Source organism: Anser cygnoides, chromosome 4 (genome assembly GCF_040182565.1).
Source record: "Anser cygnoides isolate HZ-2024a breed goose chromosome 4, Taihu_goose_T2T_genome, whole genome shotgun sequence".
Taxonomy (NCBI): domain Eukaryota; kingdom Metazoa; phylum Chordata; class Aves; order Anseriformes; family Anatidae; genus Anser; species Anser cygnoides.
In genome coordinates this window covers 56528579-56546942 of record NC_089876.1, presented here as the reverse complement: position 1 = coordinate 56546942, position 18364 = coordinate 56528579, and the positions used below count along the sequence as shown (strand labels likewise).

At 35.8% G+C, this 18364-nt stretch overlaps 1 protein-coding gene across 4 annotated transcripts in view; it reads right to left on the bottom strand.

The window, feature by feature from the left end:
• Window positions 1-12849: 12849 nt before the first annotated feature.
• NEIL3 (nei like DNA glycosylase 3) overlaps window positions 12850-18364 on the bottom strand; it is a 35209-nt gene continuing 29694 nt past the window's right edge. For 2 of the 4 annotated variants that reach the window (XM_048047783.2, XM_048047782.2), the window contains exons 8-10: window positions 16744-17146; window positions 14867-15041; window positions 12850-13492 (exon numbers count right to left, since the gene is read on the bottom strand). In XM_048047783.2, the coding sequence (XP_047903740.1) occupies window positions 13316-13492; window positions 14867-15041; window positions 16744-17146 (755 nt within the window). In that variant the 3' untranslated portion in view covers window positions 12850-13315. The remainder of the gene's footprint in view (window positions 13493-14866; window positions 15042-16743; window positions 17147-18364) is intronic. The other 2 variants (XM_048047784.2, XM_066996181.1) reach the window with 1 other exon arrangement.

Genomic DNA, 18364 nt, shown 5'->3' with positions numbered 1-18364 from the left:
CTTGTTGTGTTGTTATTCTTTGAGCTGCTGAGTCAAGCAGCAAACACTTATAGATGTTTGTGCATTTAACAATATTTGCTGTGATTTTGTGTTCTTTTGTTTTCCCTAGACAGTTGGAATCAGCAAAGGTAAATATACCTGCTGGTACAATACAATCTTTTGTTGTTATTAACTGATATATTTGCAGTGACAGGTAGTGGTATGTGAAATAAAAACAATAGCAACTTCAAAGTGTGCCAGTAGTTGAGGGTTTTTCTCTTGCTAGTGTTCTTATTCATTTATGTTTTCCTAATAGGATAGGGAAAAAATCTTTGAAAGATAAGTTTTTGATTATGCTTCTTCACAAAGTTTTGCAAAAACAGTTGTGTTGTAAATATTAGGGCTTTTGATTGTTTAGAAGTGATGTTCTCTTTTGTAACACTGCTGTATACTTTCCAGGCAGACTCCAAAGTACGCTTCAGCTGGAATTTTATTTGTTGCTAAATTGTTGAGGGAGGAGCTCTTAAAATTGAGAAGCAGTATCACAATAGATTGCACTATCACAATGCTACAGATTTCAGGTTACACTTTAGCTAGGTCATGAATACTTATTGTTCACAAATAGATGCTTTATGGTATATGTGGTTATTTACTGAGTACAATGTGACAGGCTATTTGAAAATAAAAGTGGTTGTGTTGCAAGCTTAAAACTGCTCCTGGATGCTCATCATTATGAGGAAAAATTCCAAGGCAAGTTGTAGTAGATCATTAGTGATGGTGGAGGTTTGGTTGGCGGACTGATACATAGAAAAGTGTAAAGCACCTGAAACTTTCCATAAATTAATATTTTGTTCTACATCGCTCTTTCTGAGCATTGAGGAGCAACATGGAATAGTTTTCTGCTTTTGTTGTGTAATCAATCTTTATGTAAGATTTTTTTCTGAAGTTTTTACAGTAATAGATTAAAGCGTTGTGGATTAAAAGGGTGAATGTAAAAAGTATTATAAACAGTCTAATTCATATACAGTCAAGTGTGTTTTGTTAATTTGGTTGTTACTGAAGGCTTAATTTGTATGGTATGAAGTAGAAAATATATTGGAGTAGCTGTAGTGTTAATAAACTCTGCTTAAATTCAATCTTCTGCCATTATGAACCTGTCAACATGAGAAGTCCTATGATCTTGCTTCTTGGCAAAAATTTTGAGAACTTCAGTTGCTGTTTAGTGAAAGTGACAGCTCCACAAAATGGGACTTCAGGCTGGTGATATCACAGCTGCATGGATTTCAGGATGTTAACAAACAGCCTTCTGTGGGGTTATCCTCCTACCTGTCCTCTGTATTTCTTTTCTGAAGATTACTGTTCCTGTACCAGAACTGGCAGACTAGAGTGCATGCACACCTCAATGTCTTCATGCCAGATCCAGCAGTCTAACTTCTCTGACCTCTCTCTGCACTTTGCTGACAATAGCAGATGCCTGCATCCTGTTCCGTTGGTTCTGCTGTAAGGTTCGTAACTTCAGATCAAAGTGCAGTAGCAAACAGCTCCAGGGCAATCTGACTGTAGCTGTTTGCTGGAGGAGTATGTATCGAAGCCCTCAGGTATGTACAGAATACCATCCTCATTTCTTCCTGTGCTTCTAGGCACGTAGCCACAGTGGTGGTAATAAAATCCATCAAAAGACACTGAACAGAGAATGATTAGCTAATAAAGTGCTGAAGACAAGGTTATGTTTTTAGCTTTGTCCATCTCTGGACTGTGGTTTCAGTTGGGTACAGATTTTGCTGCACCTGGAGGGATGGTACTACCTGCATCCTCCAAAGTGCATTCTCTTGTCCTGTTATGCAGTTGGTTTTGGTGATCCAGAAAAGGGATCAGCCTTCTGGTCTGGCTGAAAACTAACCCTTTTTTTTTTCCTTTTTTCTTTCTCTCAGAGTGTGGGTAAGCAAACTGTTTTGTTTTACCAGACCGCCACCCAGCTGCTAATATCAACACAAGGTAGACTGCAGGAGTACGCAGCAGGGGACTGAGGAATGCAGGAAGTTACCCAGCTGGTGACAGCACATACTTAAATTGGCAAAAGCACACTTCAAAACTTTCCTGCAGACTGAAGTAAGGTGCCTATCTCACAGTAGATTTCATACATCAGCTAGATGTCCATCCTAACCATTTCTACCCAGTAAAATTCAGCAGGAGAAGTGAGAAATCAGGGGATTTGTGTCCAGGATTTCCACTACTTCTGGGAGAATATCATCAACAGGCTATTGTTATGTTTCTCATATTCTCTTGTCTTGTAAATAGTTAATTCTTTAACATAAGTTTCCTATCTTCAGGATGGGAAATCGCAGTCTCCAATACTTATTTTCTGAGGGCCTTCTCTTGGTTAAAATAGGAATTTGAATTTCCCATGAGGAGGCTGTACAACTACAGATGTCATACTTCAGAGCAGCTGAGGTTACTACAGTGCTTTTCTGAAAATGAGAGCACCATGAATTCTTGACTGACTAATTGAAAGTCACTGTGAGATGTGCTTTGTGTTAAGCTACTGAGTTTTGGGTTGACTGCTGTATTGGTCTCTCGGGGTTCTCTGTCACAGGGATGTCTGGTTAGTGAATCACAAAGAAGTTTAGGCAGGAGACAAGTGCCAATGTGCTTAGCTGAGATAAGATACTATCTCCAATTGCATTCAGCAATAGATTTACAACTCTAACTTAATTTGAAAAATCAAGTTTCTCAGAGTTAAGAAATTTTATCTTGCATAAAGTCGTACAACAACAATGTAATGTGTCACTGTAAGTACGAATGTCAGATAAATATTCCAACTGTAGTTTCTAATTGATTGACATACTATAAATATTTAAGATTGATCAAAGGTACATCAATGGCAATGTCCTATTTTAGCATTATGCTCTACGTTGTAGCTATGATTTTTCCAGACTTAACATGTGCAAGAACTTCAAATGCACACTAGAAGTTGAGGCAATCTGGTCAAATATTAGACAATCTCACATAAGTGGCAGTGAGTAAAAAATCACTGAACAATACAAAACCACAAAAGCCTTTAGTCTCAGTATGCAAAGATTTGAATGCTCCATCCTTTGAAAAAGAAAAGTTGTCCATCCTTTGGTAGGTTCAAAAGGGATTTAAGCACCTGAGTGCAACACTTCAAGCTCTATGAGGATATCAGTACTTCATCTCAGGTGCTGCTTTCTAACTTTGTAGACCTCTGACATCTGTATGTGTTTCTCTTGCTAGAGTACATAAACCAAGTAACTCCTAGTCCTAGGAATTCATTAGGCCCTCAAGGTCTGTTCATTCTCTTACCCTTTTGACCTGAAGGCCGGATCCAACTGTTGTTCTAAGAGCATTCAAACATAATAAATGCTGCTCAGCATATGGCTAGAGTGAGTTTGTTGCACTTGCTTGTTCTAATCATCATGCCATTGTATGTGAAACATGAAAATCTATCTTCAAGTAGTAACTTGCCTGATTCTTTGGCCTCAGTGCTCTACAATAACATTTCACTCTTTATTCTTGTATAAAAAGCAGCAATTCATTTATACAAGGTGGAACAGTTTCAGCAAGAAACCTGAAGTGCTGAGGAAGATCTCAGATGAAGATCTGCTTCTTTGGAAAGGCAGAAGTAAGATTTCATGAAGATATACATCTTGGGATATATGTCCATTCCTATGCCAGTAATAGGCAGTACATGGTACCAAGCTTTTGGCAAGCTTTCTTTGAATATCAGGTGAGCTCAGAAAATAGGCTCGGTTCCTGAGCAGTTCACCAATACCAGGATATTAAAGGCAACTTTTTGGTGAGTAAAGAACATAGATTTCTAACATCAAGAATCTTTTATCACTGGGATTCCTTAAGTTCCCATCTATTAAATTTCCAAGTGTCTGTTTCCAAGGATGTTATAAAGACTTGTGAAGCACCACTGAATGATCAGGTAGGTGTTCCTTGCTCATAACTATGAAATGCAATTGAGTAGATACTACTCTCAAAGCATATATGAGACTGACTGCCACACTAGGCAGAACCGTTACCTCTATGCAGTCATGCAGTTTTAGGTCTGCTATCACCTGTTGTGTGGAGAACACCACAAATCTCATCCTTTTACACTGTTGACAAATGTGAATGCTTTTAATGAAGTTCTGCTTATGCTAGCAGCCTATTCATGGGAGAACAATTTAACCTCATTGTAATCTGAATAGTTAATCTTTCTTAGATCCAAGAATGTTTAGGGTACCTCAAAGGGTTACTGGGACAGTAACAGATTCAGAGCTACCAGGTAGCTTATAACTTTCTCAGGTAAGCTTCAGTGTAAGCTACCTGTAACATCAGTGTCAGAGCCTGAAGAGAAAAGTACAGTGTGATTTTTAAGGTGGCAGTCTGTAATTGCTGTGTATGCTAATCGTATGGCATAGCACATGAGAAGTGTTTCTTGATAGTTTCTTTGTAACTGTAAGAAGAGCTGGATTCATTAATTCTTACTACAGGGGATAAGTGGGAGCTGTTTTATTCAGACTGCAAAAGAAAAATATATATCTTTAATGTTGATAGTCTTAGGCATTATTTTAGGAGCCTTCAAAAATTCTGGAAAAAGTGTATTTTTTGCCTCTTATCAGTTCAAAAAGAAACTGTTATACTATATATATATATATATTCTATATATATTCTATATATATATATATATATATATTCAATATATATATATTGAATTGTTCCTGAGCCAGGGAAGATAATTATGGGCAGTTGGCAGGCCCATAAAGAAATTATCATAAAACAGTTATGGCAAAAAATGGTTGTGAATGGGCATAAAGGACATTTGCAGGTCATTCCCATTTATCTCACAGTCTACTTCCAGTGCACAAGGTTTTTACTATTTGCAACAGCTAGGAAACAGTATTTTCAGACAGTATTCTCTAACTTAGGCACTCTCAATAAAGAAAGCTAAAGTAATAAAGCAAGATAAAATTTCCTGTTAAGAACAGCTGCTTTTAAAAAATAAAAATAAAAAAAAAAATCTGCGGGTCTCATGGGTTTTGAGTAGAAGAGTGAGAACAAATCTGATATTTAATGCTGAATTTTCTGCACATTGAACATCAAATAGACCATAATAGTAGTCTATTTATTTGGACTGTAAATGTAGAATGAGGCAGAAAGAACGTAGATTCCTCAATCCTCAATGTATTTTTCTGAAAAGGAAAGGGATGGAGAGCGAATGGGAATCCCAGAGAGAGTTTCCAAGAAATTCTAAGTACAGTTGATTTTAAATACTTCAGGAGTAAGTTGGATGTAACTTTCACTTTCAAAGTTGATGTAGGCATGCTCTTTTGACACTTAAAAGCTAGCATGAATGGGCTGTGCATCAATCATCAGTCATGAGCAGGTGTGTGGTCTGCTGCAGGTTGGTAGCTGAGCCTGCAGTACTGCCATAGGAGCGGAAGCTGAGAGACTGGGGTGTGTGTTTTGTTTGCTGCCCAGTATCATTCTTGTTCCTAGGAAACAATGCCAACCTCAGTGAATTTTTCATCAGTAATTTCTTCAATCAAGCAGCCTAAGCAATCTGTAAATATAGATTGAAGATAATCACCTAAGCTATCATTAAAAGATTCATCTCAATCAGCAGACACTGCTAGCTGATTGTCACCTGAAGCCTTGCAATTAACATGACTAGTATTTTTGACAGAATGGCTGAGTGTGGCTTGATTAATGGTGCTATCTCAGGAATTGCCTTTTCCAGTATTTATTACCATCAGAGCTGTCAGTCCTGCATACTGCATTATTTTGAAGAGACTTTACAATAGATACAGGTGAAAAGAAATATATAAGACGGGCTTTAGCTGGCCTCTGGAGATTTAAGTAACAATTCAAGTGTTTGAATTTCTTCATGTGCTTCATATATTGATTATAATAATAAATCAAAAATAAAGTTAATCCCCCTCGTGCAATCAGAGGCTTTAAACTGAATTTGAAATAAATGTACGTTAGGTAAAACCCCAAACTACATTGTGTAGAACAATGAAGAAAAAAAACAGTTGTTCATTTTGAGTTGCAGTGGTACCTAATATGTTACATTTGAACTAGCATCACATAGAGCTGGGATTTGCTAAATAAAGTTTTGAGTTTACAGTTAGTAATCTAACTGCTCCTTTTCAATGTCTCCTTTTGTGTTTGCACTATAGTTTCAGGGATTTTTGTTTTATTTTTTCCCCTGCCTGAATTCCACCTTCTGTTTCATCTCATAATTACTTAGATTGTGTAAATGCTAATATACTATCCCAATGCTGTGTTTGTGTCATTATAATTACTGTCCTAGTTTATTAAAACAAGTAATAATTAACAAAATATAAATAGCTGTAGTATTTGTATACCTGAACGGTTTTGTGGCAAGAGTATATGGTTTTTTTATGCTTATAGTTCTTTCTGCTTTGCTGTGTAGGAACAAGTAAGGCTTGAAGTAAAGCTTTACAGCCCAACTCTGCAGTGGGAGTCGTTACTTTGTCAGTATTGGTCCCTGTGGGAATCCAAGCTCCTTTAGTAGCCAACATCAGGGTTACATGCTTGATACATTCATACATAATACATAGTTCTATTCTAATACATTCCATTATTATCGTTGTTATTTTTTTAAGAGGAAAACCTTTTTGGTGTTATTATGTACTTCTTTTGACTTCTAATTCCTTGTCAGTAGTATCATATCTTTGACAAAGATACAAAAGTTTTGTTTTGTAAGTTTCTAAAGTAATTTTCTGAAACCTCTTATTACTGTGAATTGCTTGTATTTTTTTTGTTGCTGCTACCCTTAGTATCTGACACTGGATTAACCCACTTAAAGTTTTCCTGAGGAATTTATGAAAATTCTTCACTTTTTTAATTAAAAATTAAATAAATAAATCATTTTTTGTTAAAACACAACTTTCAAGTGGCTGTAACTATAAATATTTCTATTCTGGTCTACTTAGATTCAGTTATTTTTTTAAGAAGAGCATTTGCTGAAAATCTGCTTTTATATGAAGGTTATTTTGTATTTGTAAAACCTTGTCTTATTGTACTGTTTTAGACTGAATAAAAATAAGCACATCCTATTTTTCTAGTGAAGATGAGATGAAGTGTAACGTGAGACATCAGACATCTTTCTAGGGGAAGATGAGAAGTATTGCAGTACTAACTAGTGAGTGAGGTTTGGAAAGGAGCTGAGAAGTGGCAAATACAGTACAAATAACATGAGCTACCAGAGAAAGCAAAGGGTAATCTACATATTCTGTCTATATGATAATGTAAAGAAAAATGATAAAGTGCATTTTTTTCTAATTTTTCTTTGCACAAATGGATTTTAATCATATTTGTATTTTTCATTATTGAAGGCCTTTTTTACTTTTATGCTGTTCATCTACTAAGCCCAGTATTTGCTTAAACGCCATTTCTCAGTTACAGTCAAAACAAATTACACTGCTACCATCAAGACCACTTCATGTAGAAGTACTATCCTTAAGAAGTACAACATGCAATCTTTGCCTTCAGAGTGGAACTTCTGCTAAATTGTTTGTGGTTTTTTTACTTCCACAGACTCTGCAATGCTGAGCCTGCATTTTATATTTTAAACTGGCTCTTAAGATGTGATTCAGATTTAAATTTGAAATTTAAATTTAACATTTCATTTATACTTTGTAACTTGAGTGTTTTTTGAGTGTTTTTCTAAAGACACTTCAAAACTTTCGTTTGTATATTATCTTGAAGTTCTAGAACATTATTAGATTGTGCTTAAATTTTAATCCCATTTTTTTCTTTTTGATTGAAACATTAGTTTTTTTTGCTGATATAGAAGTATTTGTACCCTGAGAAATATAGTCTAAATGATTTCATCAGAGTTTATACATTGTTTTTTCTCTGGTTCTTGATTAACATTGCATTAGGTTTAAAATAATATTATTTGAGACCAATATTCCCTTCTACAACTTAGCTTCTAGCCACTTAGCTGAAGCACCTTACAAATGCTACCTAGTTAGGTTAGGAGTACTAAAGCAGTTTATCCTCTGTGGTGCTGTATTTTGTTTTCTGGATAAAGCTCAGAGCACATTCTAAGTTTTCCCTGTTTCAAGTGTTCTTTCTCCTTTTCCACACTACAGTCTTGTGGCCTCTAACAAACTGATTTTTTCTTTTCTTTTTTTTTTTTCATGTCAAATTATTGCTGTCACTATCATTATGATCAAGTATTTCCTGAACCAGAGAGAGAGGTTATATTTGAAGGAAACAGCCACAAAGAATTTCTAGGTTCAGTGCATGTGGAGGAAAATTAGTAGACATAAAACTGCTTAAGCTGTTTAAAAGAGCATAATAGATCTACCTGGTTTCTGCAGAAGGGTAGGCTGGATGGTCACTGTAATTCCTTCTAGGTCTAAAGACCTGTGAATATATTCCTTTAAGGGGAATTGGATTTTGTTAAAAATGCAATATATAGAAATGGATGTTGTTGTTGTTTGCAGGGAAAAATTACTATTCCTCCAAACTGACTGTGTTCCTGGATCCTGTGGTTGCAATATGGGCGTGGCTTCTACCCAAGTTGCGGCCTAGTGCAGGATGTATATGTAGTTTTCTTCAAAATCTGCATTTGCTCTGCATAAAATACAAACTGATGGAATACAAATGAGATCTTATCTGAAGATGAGACTCAAGCTGCTATGGTAAGGTCCACTTTGAGTATTTTTGGAGGTGGCTAGAGTCAGACAGGAGCATAGATCTGTCAGCAAAATTTATGCAAAGGCCAATTTTTAATCCAGTGAAGTGTGGAGTTGGATTTACCTCATAAACTGAGGTTAAACCCAGTTTAATCCGAGCTCAATATAAAGTATGGCATATTTCCAGCCTTTTCTAAATGGATTTTGTATGTATGTTTTGAATATTTAAGTGAAAATTGGACATAAACAACCGTTCAAACATTAAAGGAGTAAAAAGAAATACATGCAGGATATTAACGTAGTAGATGCTGAATTTAGGCTGTCATCAGCAAACATCAATACAAATGTAGCTGACAGCAAATAAAATCGCATAGTGCAGATATAGGAAAGAGTTTAATAGTTTTAAATCTAGCAATGGGATTTTGTTTAGAGAGAAAGAGGGCCTGCAGTTGCTGTGAAGTCCCTGAAAGACTGTGAAACCTTTTGATTCCATGTGAAAGATACTTAGCCACTAATGATGAACATTCATACTCGTATTCAGCAGATAAAAGGATGGCATCTTCCACTTCTTTGAATGTCCTCTTCCCCCACCAAGCTAAACCACTTATTTGTTTTCCATTCCAGAAAAATAAGTGAGAACCAGCACTGCATTTGCCAGAGTAACGTGGATGCAGAAATAAATCTGTACATGAATAATAGTAACGCTCTGTAGTTACAACTGTGACGTAGTCATGTCTCAAAATTTGAGTGCATGTTTTGGGTGTAAACTTTTTTCTTAGTGAATTAGTAACATAAGGCCTTTGGTCCAGCCTTCAGTCTATTTGCTGAACTCATATTACCATCAAATGGTAGTTGTGCATGAACAGATTAAGAAAAATGCATGCCTTTAACAAATAGCTGGTAATAAAAGTAGTTTAAATAAGGATATAAAGGACTGAAAATGGGCATAATATCTCTTGATTCTAACCAGAATGTCACAATTGGAAAATAAATATTACTTTGAAAGTGAAAGAGTTACTCTTCCTAAATTTAAATAGTAATAGTAACTAAAGTGCTACCATAAAGCAGAAACTGGGTATGACATTAGCGCTTTCTAGGTTTACAATTTTTACTTCACATCTTGCGTGACCTTGATGTGATCCTTTAAAAACTGTTTTACATAGCGTCTTGGCTGTGTTCAAAAAGCTTTATGAGGATGGCATTGTTGTATACAAAACCAGAAAGTGTTTTCTGCACAGGGTTAAACACTGGTTTCTGTTACAAGTCATGCTGTCACACTTTGTAATGCTAATGTCTAAGAAAGCTCTCTAAAAACTGTAAGAGTATTTAGAAGCTAGCTTTACTAGAAGACTTTTCACTGTAGAGTGTTTCACTATAGAGGTCTTTTCACTAAACCCTTCTTTTTCAGAATGCATCAAGCCAAAGAATCTTATGTGAGCCAGTCGGTCCTGATGGACCACTTGTAACAGAGCCCATTTCCCGGCTGTGTACAGATACAGGAGGTTAAAGTAACAACACTCTCAGAACCCCAAGGGATCTAAGAATGACATTTTAAAATCATTCATAGTGGATTTCATGAGGAAAGAAATGATAAAAAACGTTTAGGATAGACAGTTCCTTCTTCTAGCTAGGGCTTTGTTATTTTTTTTCCCTCCACAGCTGCTTGTATGCAACACAAGCCATTAAAATGGGTAAGCAATATAAGAATCTGAAATAACTGTGTTCCATCATTTGCACTGTAATAGATAAATCGGAGGTGGGGGGGGACACCCCACACATTTGTAAACTACTAGGACAAACAGCAAAATCAAGACTTCTATCTTGAGCAAACACAAAAAGATCCTTTCAAGACCTGCTTACTGGTTTGACCCCTTGATTGCAGATCCTTTATAGGAGGTTGAGGGGGTGTCTATTCTGATATAAGTTTTCTTATTTGTAGGAGAGATATGAGATTATAATTAAATAATTTGTAGTCTTCATGTTGTTTAATGAAAAGCATGTTAGCATTACCTATGTAAAAGAACAGTTAAGCTCCCATTGACACTAGTATACCCTACCTTCTTGAGGTTTAGGGAAGACATAGCAGTCCAAAAATTGTTTGTATATTAATTTCTAAATTTTAAATTTTGTTTATATAATAAACATAAAGGTAAAGATACTCAGTGCAAGCCAAATATTGACAACCTTACACAGGTCTGGATCTTTCACTCTTCTATTTACTCCGTAAACAAAACTTTCATTATGCACTTAATAGCCCTGTCTTTCTGTATGGCTCCTGCCTTATTTCCTGTTTAAACTTCTTAAGTTTATTTTTTTAAGTTTCAGAATTCTTCTCAAATGTTTTGCACTTTATCTGCTAGCTTATGTCTCAAGGTCTTTTTCTGAGCTAAATATCCAATTTCTGAGACTACTCTTTGGCCAGAAGTTGTATCATCAATCGGAGACAATGCAGAAAGTTAGTTATTTAAAATAAAATTCAAGTTGAAATTTTTACTGTTTTAATAACGTAGATTATTTCTCATACATTTAAATTATTCAAACGTCAGGAGAAATGACTTGTTAAATAGATGAGCCAATGATCAGGACAAAATATTTTGTTTTAAACACTTTTCCTTAGTTTAGTCCTTAGCTTAATCAGGACAAACCATTTCATTAAAGGATTCAGATTTTACATCTTTAAAGGGTAAATCCAATTTATATATCACTGCTCCATTGTCCAAGTTAAATTTTCATATTGCTTATGCGTTCATTTATTTTCACATATATTGTAGAAATATAACAACATAGAAAGAAAAGTAACTGCAGTAGCTAATAAAAGTAGTTAATCCTTTAAAGCTTGTATGTGCTATATGTAAACAGTTACTCATTCACTTCTTGTCTGGCTGGTAAGATAACAGTCGGGCTTTAAGGGTTTTTGTTTGTTTTTGTTTTTAATCTTTGAAGTGTCAAAGTCAGAAAAAGTCATTTCAAGTCTCCGTTTCAGTGAGATCTTAACATTTGTTAAAGGCAACTGATCAAAAAGGGTTGTATTTCGTTTTGATTTTTCATGTTTAGCTGAACAACTAAAGACATCCAAATGCATGTAAAAATTATCAGACTATCATAGTAATGATTTGTACAAATGAGCAACTGGTTAGATAACAATTTTAAAGATTTAGATGTACAAGCTAAGCTGATGGTGACATACCATTGTAAAAACAAGTATCATATAAAAAGACAGCAATAAGTCAGTCTTCACCATGTGAAGTAGCTTGTTTTGTTCTCAGGTGGAGTTCTGTACCCCACTTTAAATAACAGGCTTCATGAAAGACATGCAAATAATGCATCAAACAACATAAGGATTATACTTTCTACTGTCTGATTAGAAAGATTACCTTCACATAAGATTTAATACTTGAAATGTGTAACAGGCTACTGAAGGGGGGAAGAAGAAAGCTGCCTCTGAATTTGTTGGCTAAGACACAAATTAACTGGTTTCACTTGCAGCATGGCACTGAAGATTTAAATTGGATTGAAGTTCCACAACTTTTTTAAGAAAACTGAATACTCTTTAAGGTGCTTCTAAGTCAGTACCTTCTTCCCTTATGCTCTCCTTCCCCCTCCCAAAAAAAAAAAAGGAAAAAAAGCAATCAGTTGTCAAATTATGCAATGAATTCTGAAGTATTTACATGGACTGGTGGACCATTTACAAGAAATTTTTAGATTTGTTCCATCTCAGACTACTTTCCAGAAAATGACAACATTTTTCAAAGGAAACAATAATGGATGAGGCTATGGCTATATCTTCATCATAGTTTTATTTTCCTTGCTATCTACAGCCACGCTCCAAAGAACTGAAGAATTGTTTCCACTTTATTTCACAATTTAGTATATTGTTTACTGTTCCCCTTACTTCATCAAGGAGGGGTAAGATAAGCAACTGTAAAATGAGTTTTAACCACCTAAGGGATATGGCTTTATTACACATTTCATATGGACTAGGGAACAAAAAAAAAAATAGTAGCAGCCAGAATCAAATGTTATGGCAAAATGTGTAAGTAAAAAATCTGTGGAGTCATATTACTAATTGTGAGGCAGTTTTTGTCTGTTTTCCACATCCAGCAATGTCAAATTCAACTATGGTAAAATTTGAAGTGTACAGTCAGTTGCTGTTTCATTTTGAGCTCTGAGGAAGTAAAGCATGAAACTGTATTAAAGTAGTAAATTTTATTGACTTATTAAATACATGTTTACATTTATTAAAAAGTTACCAATTTAAAATATGAATTTGTTTTAAGTTACCCATTCCATACACTTGGAAGTTTGCAGTGCTGACAATGCAGTGACATTTATTTGAAAGAAGAGAACAGTTCAATTATTTGACTGGAAATATAACACAGTATGTCACAATATATTGCAAGATATTTATTCCAAAATAGTAGGTAGCATACAAGCAGTGTTTAATTTTATTTAAACTTTAAAATTAACTGTTTACAATTGCTCTTTCCCAATCTTTTTTTTTTTTTTTTTACTGTTACATGCTGTTATGGGAGCTGTTTTTAGTAATTAACCCATGAACAGGGAAAAACAAACAAAACTAACAACAAAACAGAAGTGGTTAGGAAAGCTGTACACACTTAAAACATCCTGAGGAACTGGTAACTAAAACATCAGCATCAAGGGATAACCTGCATAGCTGACTCATTTTTTGCCCACTGGAAAAAGCTGCACTGTTTTTCCTTCCCAAAAGGGCAAACAAAAAAGTTCTTTCCATTATTGGGACCAATCTTCAGCACTGCCTTGATAACACAGCGCTTGCCATGGTTACAAAGGGGAAAATGCAAGTCTGCCCACTGCAAAAAGAAACAGTTTTTAGACACAGTTATAGTGTACGGAATGGCTGTGAGTTTTGTATTTTAAAATTAGCAATGGAGATAGATCTACAGCGGAGACCTTAGCAGAAACTCCCAGTACTTAATATAGTTTGATCTCTTCTGTGATCAGTGATTTTAGTTTTTGTGTTTTTTTTTTTCAACATTAAGTATAACTGCATGCATTTTAACTGCTGTTAAATATTGTAACAAGCTTTCTAAGTTTACTTGATGTTAATGCAGAGTTTTCTTCAAATTAAGGCATGATAGTCATTACTGCCTTGAATTCATCTGTTATCTACCTGTTGGCAGGTCTCTTGTGAGACCCCATGTGGAGTACTGCATTCAGCTCTGGGGCCCCCAGCACAAGGACATGGAAGTATTAGAACAAGTCCAGAGGAGGACCACAAGGATGATCAAGGGGCTGGAGCACCCCTCCTATGAAGACAGACTGAGGGAGTTGGTGTTTTTTAGCCTGGAGAAGAGAAGGCTCGGAGGAGACTTTATAGCATCCTTCCAGTACCTAAAGGGGGCCTACAGAAAAGCTGGGGAAGGGACTCCTTGTCAGGCAGTGTAGTGACAGGACAAGGGGCAATGGCTTTAAACCAAAAGAGGGTAGTTTTAATTTAGATATAAGGAGAACATTCTTTACTTTGAGGGTAGTGAGGCACTGGAAAAAGTTGCCCAGAGAAGCTGTGGATACCCCATCCCTGGAAGTGTTCAAGGCCAGGCTGGATGGGGCTTTGAGCAACCTGCTCTAATGGGAGGCATCCCTGCCCATGGCAGGGGGGTCAGAACTGGATGATCTTTAAGGTCCCTTCCAACCCAAACCATTCTGTGATTCTACCATCCAGTTACACACATCCACAGCAAGGAGCTGTGGCTACTTGAAGCTATGACTGTGCAATGGTGGAAACAGTTGTCCAGACAGAATATAGCATGTGTATCTATGGAGGCTTTCAATATTTTGGCTAGACAGAGACATGGCTGATGTCCAGATCTAGAGTTTGCATCAGTCTTACTTCAAGCAAGATACTGAACTAAATGAGTTTTACAGGTACCACCATTTCTACTATGAATCTGTCTCACATCACATTGAAGCAGATTAAGAATATTTGCACAAACAGGTACCTCCTCAGCTGTAAGAGGAGTAATTGAAATAAGGCTATGATTATGCTCTTAGTTTCAATTCAGTGTGCAGAACTATTTATGACCTCAAGCTTTCAATGGATCATATATATTCACAAGTACAAATTATTAGGTTGAGGTGGCTGCATGAAACAAGTGTTTGAATTAAGCAAAAAACAGTGAGCAAGCTTACTTAATAGAATACAGATCCTGAAGTCTCATACTTACTTGAAAATAGTCGCACCGAGTTTCCATGGGTAGAGGACAGGTGTAAAACTGCCTGCCTTTGTTTTCTCCATCCTTTCTCACAACTCTGAGGCTGCAGAGGCGGTTGTGTTTACTGCAATGAGGATGGCCCATCCTTATCATACGATTATCATCTGTTGTATTAACTTGAGGTTTGCTGTAATGACAGATTACAATATAACTTTTGAATTACGCAGAATTTTCCTACCCTCTTTACTAAAAAGTTACTTCAGTGCTCCAAATCATATTCTGACAGGAAGTAATCCAGCTGAGGGGGTGGAATACTGTTCTCTGAATGGGATCAAGTTTCTTCCTTCATCACGATTGAGATAGAGATTATCTGAATGCAATATACAAGGCTTTATTTAAAAATGGTAACATGAAAAAGAAGATTATACTCCATAAATGTGTCTTTGTCTAAGCTTCAACTTAGAAATTGTATGTTCGCTATGTCTGGAAGACTACAGTCCTGTGAACATCAAAGTTTTTGTCTAATACCTCATTAAAACATGGATCCCCACCCCTTAAAAAAACATTTTCCATTATAATTTTTTTTTTTTAATGTTTAAGTTGGTGACTGGTAGTAACTAGTTATCACCTGTTATTGTGATTGATGATGTCTAATTTCTTCTTTGCACTCCCTCTTATTCTCATTTATCCCACCTACATCCTTTCTAGTCCTCTACTGAGGCAGCAAGGAGCACATATATTTATACACCCTAACTTTGCTAGCTAGCGAGATCCTGTTTCAAAACTGGTGCCTCAACAGTGCAAGAAATAACTTCTGTATTTCAGAACAGACACATGACCAATAATTTTGTAGCATAACATGAATATCTTTCACATTCACCCTGCATTATTTACAACCACAAGTGACATCTACCATTTACTCCCATTGCAGCTGTGTATGTCTGCCCAAGTTTTCCTTGACAATCCTAATGGGTTCCCTAGTTAAGAGAAATGTGAGAATGTGCCTGAATAGGGGTGTGTAGCTAAAATTTTGGGATGGGTGAAGCGTTGAAGTAATTATATATATAGGATGGGGAGGAACATTAAAAAAAAAAAAACAGAGATGGGAGGTTCATCAAGCTACCTTGAACAGAAGCTTGTATCATGGAAAAACGTTGAAAATTGCTAGCTGACAAATAGCTTTAGTTAGAATATATCATTCACTTACTTTCCTTATGGTATGAGAATTCACACATTTTAAATGAGATAGCAAATTCGTCTTCAGTGCCTCTAACTTAACTTTTAGATAGCTTACACATTTTAGTAGTCTTCCTTTCCATCATAGACCCATTTCATTTTAGGTTGCAATTAACAAACATACTGGGTATAATTGTTTTTGCAAATAATGAAAGCAAAAAAGATTCTTGTTTTTAGACAGGGGAAACAAGTTAACAATCAAGACAGAAAGGATAATCACTTGTCTAATAAGTACTTTAGAAAGGGACATCAGTTTACATATTTGTCATCTTTCACAAGGGCTTCAAGACCTCTCCAAGCAAACAGCAACTACAGTGCTAAGGCAAGCAGTGACTGGACAACTCCTTGGGTAGAACTGTATTAGTTTACCTATTAGAGCTAAACTATTTTGTTCTATGGGAATATCTGAACTATGAACTGTTTAATTAACAGCAGTACTGGCCAGATGCCAAAACCAGGACTTCAACAACAGCCTAGGTCTTTCAGTGCTTTTGAAATCATAGTAGTTTTAGTTACTCACAAGTAAGTTACCTCTGGCAGAAATCCAAAGACCACAGTGTGTGAACCTTACAACACAATGTTCCATTAATCTTCAGGGATAAAGATAGTTTATCGGATTATAAAAAGACTTGTTCACATTTTAGAATACCTACCCACTTGCTACGTCGTATTGGTGAACAGAAGGTACATGATGAGTTTTCTGCTTTTTCTTTATGGGTTTCAGAGAGAATGGTTCCTGATAGGAAGGTGAAGCCACATCAGTTACATTTGTTGAGCTGTGCTTGTCCATGCTTCTTCCTGACTGGTAGACATTATTGTGGATCTGATCACAATTGCTTTTTGGACCAGCACACTCAGAGCATCCATCAGATATTTGGTTGTCATTTTTCAAAACTACTTTGTTACCAAAATCTGTTAAGACAAGAGTTGTAGTTCCAAATGCAGCTCTCCTATTGATCTTTATTTCTGTGCTTGGTTTTCCAAATTCATTACAAGGGTACTTCATGAGGTTTATGTTAAAGGCTGCAGAATCTCCAGCATTCTGTGTCTCTGTGACTAGAGGAAAATAAGTTATTAATTATAAGCCATCTGTGTAGAATAATAAATCATATTTATTACCTGTACTTATAACTCATATGGGGAATGAAAGAGTAAGTTTACTATGCCATCTTGAAACATCTCAAAACCTGTCATAGATTAGCTGTAGAACCAAATTTCTTTCCTTACAAAAGCTCATGTACTTTGGGAGTCATGTACAACATACACTTCAAGGTAACATTACTATTGTCTGAATAGGATCAGAAGTGAAGAGTAATCTGTACATGAAAGCTATGAGACAATTAACTATACAAAGTGGAATTTAGCACAGACACTGCAATTAAAATATTTAGATTTTTCAAAATAAACCCTTATAATTCCAGTGCGAGATTGCAAAGTATGGTAGCTCTAACATCAATACATCATCCCTTTTTAAGTGTTGTTTTAAAATTGACATAAAAGGAATATTAATATGTTTGGTTTTCTACTGCTTTCACAGTTCCTATCCTTTCCAAACACAATGCGGATTCAAACTTCTTGATCCCTCATTGTAAGAGGCTTCAGAAGCAAGAAGTTCAGACATATATTTTGCATTTGTTTCCTGACCTGAACAGTAAGTTTCTTCATTGAATCAGAAGCCTGCACCATGGGCAATCATCATCAAACAAACTAGGGTTAATATATTACTGTAATCTTTCCTCAAAAAGGGTGAAAAGAAAAACATGGAGTTCCTGTGTGCAATCTTTTTTAAGTAACTGTGAAGCCACAGTGTTCAAGAATAGACTACTTTCTTTTCTACCATCTCCAGGGAGCATCTCTGTACGTCTTCCCTCCATCCATGCAAACAAGAAGGAATTAACCAGAAGAAAAATGGGTAGATAAGGTATACACGGTGGCACACTCTCTAGTACCAAAGGCATTCTCATTCAGAAACAAAGTAATAATCCCTAGAATTTACTGTGAATACTACCTGTGTTCAAACGTTTTTTATTTTGCCACTGCTGCACACAATGAAACATATTGGTTTCAGTGAATCAGACTGTTTAAGAAAGGAGTTTGGCCTTGTACTTAGCAAAGGAGCAAAGAAATTGAGATGTAATGGTAAATAGTTATCTTTGTCTACAGAATGAATAATTTTGGCTGGACGGCCAACAGCAAACTTTACATACCACGAATTCTGTCCTCAAATTCAGACATTTCTACTGACAATAACTAATTTTAGAAACAACAGAAAAG